We start from the raw sequence: 3,515 nt of genomic DNA, 5'->3' as shown, positions 1-3,515 counted from the left end.
GAGACGGAGCCAGAGCGAGTGAGACGCCCAGCGACGTGATGCCTGGTGACTGGCCCTAGTCACGGCGTGACATTACGCCTTTCCCTCGGGCGGCTTTGTCTTCGTCTTAAATGTCAAGCCAGACACTCGCTGCCAGGGCTCCTGTACTTGTCTGTTGGGTAGCGTGAATCTCAGCAGATACTTAGCTCCTCACGAACTCTCTGCTTTAACGATGTCCGGTATAGCCATAGGTGATCGCTCTCCATCACGGTCATCTACATAGTCCGTCCGCTGCCGACAAGAACTTAGTCTGAAACCTCGATGACGGGCCTGCGGCATGATAAGCACTGAGCTTACAGGTACACGCTTTACAATACATACATACAAGGTGAGTTAATATCCTCTGCGGCAAGGATTGTTGATGGCTCAATGCTTTCATAGGTCTTCGCATGCGCATTCTGCCAGTGCCTGCAGCGCGTGCAATTCTGTGGCGTGCCAGAAGGGGCAGTTTTTTTGTGAAGGAGTACGTGGTGAGAGTTTAGGTGAGTTTGTTGGCCATCAACTTGACCATCTCGTCCTAAACCCCTACATCCTACTGCAATGTTGACACGCTTGTGATCGTGGTGGTTTGCTGACATCGCACGGTACGCCGATCTTAGGGACTCAAGTCAGCGATCTCAAAAGACAGAAGGCCTGTCTAGAGTCATCGAAGAAGGAAGCGGAGGAGGAGCGAGAACACGCACGAGAGGCCGCGAGGGAACATATATTGCGCGGGTTCGAGAAGGACCAGCTTGGCCTGGCGGCGACATCCATCGTCTCGACATCCTCTAGCGAGGCGGAATCTTCGGAAGGTGTGTTTTATACCTTCTTATCGTCTGACTGTCTCCCATCCGTCCTGGACGTCATACACAATACAGAGTATCGTGATACAGCACGAGGAATAAAACCCAAGTATGATTCCAACACGAGTGCAATGGAGTGGCTCACTCGCGAGGCTGAGGAGGCGGCCCTCCGGCAGATCGAGCACGAGCAAGCTGAGGCTCTGAAGAGCAAATTGCCTGACGACTGGCTGCCGCTGCTCATGCCGACGTACACTACTTCACTGTCCTACAAACGACAGATCGCGGCGGAAACCCAGGACATCTACTCGAGTACGTAGCCCGAGTATAATCCACGCTGTGTAAATGTATTGAAAGAGCATACGCTCGTGACGCCCGCAGAGTGATGTATATGTAGCCTGAGGCCAAGCCCAATCTTGAGCTCACGCATGAAGGCCGGTAAATTGCTGCTCGTGAGCGTGCTGGTCAGAGGCGGCTGACACCAATATGTTTCGGGGGACCAGTATGCGGTAGGGGGTCGAGTGGATATGTGTGCACGATGTGTTGCGATCCGTGGCTCAAAGCGGTCTCTAGGTATGACTAGGATGTATCTACACAAAACAAGGCACAGTTGATGACGGTGTCTGGAGTTGAGTGGACTTCAGCGTTCACATTCTCGGCGAGTGTCTTCAGCAACGCGCCTCGGCAGCGAGTGAATAGGGTTCTGTCTTGGGTAATCTGCCCCGGACGCATTTGCCTTGGACGCGCGACATCCATGACATTCGTGCGACCTACCTGGAAGTGGATAAAAGTGGGCTTCCTTGTCACAAACAGGCTGTGCTGGTCTGTTTCCCTCAGGTGATTCCATCTCGTCTTTTCTCTCTTGCTCGCAGATATTCAATGCGCCCCGTCTTCAGGAACATTACTGCCCCCGCAATATCGCGCATATTCCGTTGGCTAGACACCACAGAGGCGGCACTTGATCAGTGCGTGACAATGTCTGGGAGTCCCCATGGTGCATATCGCTGATACTAGTCAGTGCAGGTCCACAGTTACTCCTTCAAAGCGTAGCGGACAACCATGAGGCTCCTCGACGTTTGGACAGGCCAATTTGTGGAGAAGGACCCGAAGAAGACAGAATACGCCATCCTATCGCATACGTGGGATCAGGTCGAACAGACGTACCAGGACGTTCGAGAGATCCAACAGTCATACGGCAGTCAAGGTCGACTACGCGTTTCTTCTTTGCCGGCCGGCCTTGCTCGGAGGGCAGGCCCCGGCGCCCGATCTCTCATTGACTCCGCCTCCCGGTCTGGCGCCAGGGCATACCGGTTGTTGCGCATCGGTTTCGCAAGGCTTGACAGACACAAATCGCACTCACCCGATACTCATACGACGTCGCCCTCAGCCAGCACATGTTCAAGTTCCTCCGGAGATCTCGATGCCAACACTTCGCACAAGACCGCCCATCGCAGCTCCGTGACGTCCATTTGGTGCGACCCTCGACTTTCACTGAAAATCCGAGAGGCCTGCAGAGTGGCGCGCGAGGCTAGATACAATTACCTGTGGATCGACTCTTGTTGCATTGACAAGACGAGCAGCTCCGAGCTCTCCGAGTCGATCAATTCGATGTACCAATGGTACGGCGATGCGGCAGAGTGCTACGCGTACCTTGTGGACGTCCCTCCTGGCGAAGATCCTCGCTTACCGAAATCGAACTTTCGTTCGAGCCGATGGTTCAGGCGCGGGTGGACGCTCCAGGAGCTTATTGCACCCTCTGAAGTGAAGTTCCTTTCAAACGACTGGAACACGATTGGAACCAAGCATACCCTCGTCGACGTCGTTGAGGACATCACGACTATTCCTCGGGAAGCTCTACTCAGACTGGAGCCACTCGATGAGTTCAGCGTGGCGGAACGGCTCTCGTGGGCAGCGCGACGAGAAACGACACGCGTGGAAGACCGGGCGTACTCGCTGCTCGGAATCTTCGACATCAATGTGCCTACGCTCTATGGTGAAGGCGAGCGCGCCATCCGCAGGCTGCAGGAAGAGATCGTGTGGCGGGCACCTGACCAGAGTCTCTTTGCGTGGGGGCACGTCTACGTGGCACTCGACACGCGCAAAGACCTTGCTCAGCGCCGGTCGCTTCAGGCTGCTATCAAGATTGACATTGTATGTTGAACAGGCGCTGGTTTACACAGCTTGCCTAATACAGCCGTCACAAGATATGGAACGGCACAGCCGGTTACTGCAATAACCAAGGCTGTACTACTCATGTGGTACACACACAGCTTCGCTGTGTACGCACTGCTTCTCTGTGCGACTGTGCATCCTGGGAATGTACTGTATAGTACTACGTAGCCACAGATGTACAGTAGTATATATAGGGGACCTCTGTACCCCAAATCTACAGTTCAGTTCACTCGAACATCTCCTCTCATCGCTCTAACAAGCCTCTTACAACCAACAACCCTTCTAAGTGAGTTGCAGGCTATCCGCTGTCGTTGCCACCCGTGGGAGAGGCCTTCGCCCCCCGGGTTCAACAGGTTATGAGCCCTGCTCGACGCTGCAGAATCTGCGCCGCTCACTGCGTGCTGCGATCTGTAAGCTCGCAGCTCACCTGGATCTTTTGCCATCGTTATCGATGTGCAACCGCTGCTTGGATCTGGCGCGATCATACGCTGCCTGCCATGCATGCACTGTGGACTGTTGTGGCGC

General features: G+C 54.5%; 2 protein-coding genes across 2 annotated transcripts; both read left to right on the top strand.

Moving 5' to 3' along the window:
- Positions 1-221: 221 nt before the first annotated feature.
- DICSQDRAFT_141915 (uncharacterized protein) lies at positions 222-1,427 on the top strand. The gene is made up of 4 exons (XM_007371721.1): positions 222-367; positions 421-521; positions 639-1,130; positions 1,200-1,427. Exons 3-4 carry the CDS (start codon positions 953-955, stop codon positions 1,202-1,204), a joined length of 183 nt encoding a protein of 60 aa, XP_007371783.1. The 5' UTR covers positions 222-367; positions 421-521; positions 639-952; the 3' UTR covers positions 1,205-1,427.
- Positions 1,428-1,877: 450 nt separating this feature from the next.
- On the top strand, positions 1,878-2,978 carry DICSQDRAFT_73781 (HET-domain-containing protein; the record flags this gene model as incomplete). The annotated part of the gene is made up of 2 exons (XM_007371720.1): positions 1,878-2,033; positions 2,325-2,978. 2 exons carry the CDS (start codon positions 1,878-1,880, stop codon positions 2,976-2,978), a joined length of 810 nt encoding a protein of 269 aa, XP_007371782.1.
- Between the last annotated feature and the right edge of the window lie 537 nt (positions 2,979-3,515).

The sequence above is a fragment of the Dichomitus squalens genome, assembly GCF_000275845.1.
Source record: "Dichomitus squalens LYAD-421 SS1 unplaced genomic scaffold DICSQscaffold_210, whole genome shotgun sequence".
NCBI classification, from domain to species: domain Eukaryota; kingdom Fungi; phylum Basidiomycota; class Agaricomycetes; order Polyporales; family Polyporaceae; genus Dichomitus; species Dichomitus squalens.
The sequence above is the reverse complement of the archived record's forward strand: the minus strand, read 5'-3'. Positions and strand labels throughout refer to the sequence as shown.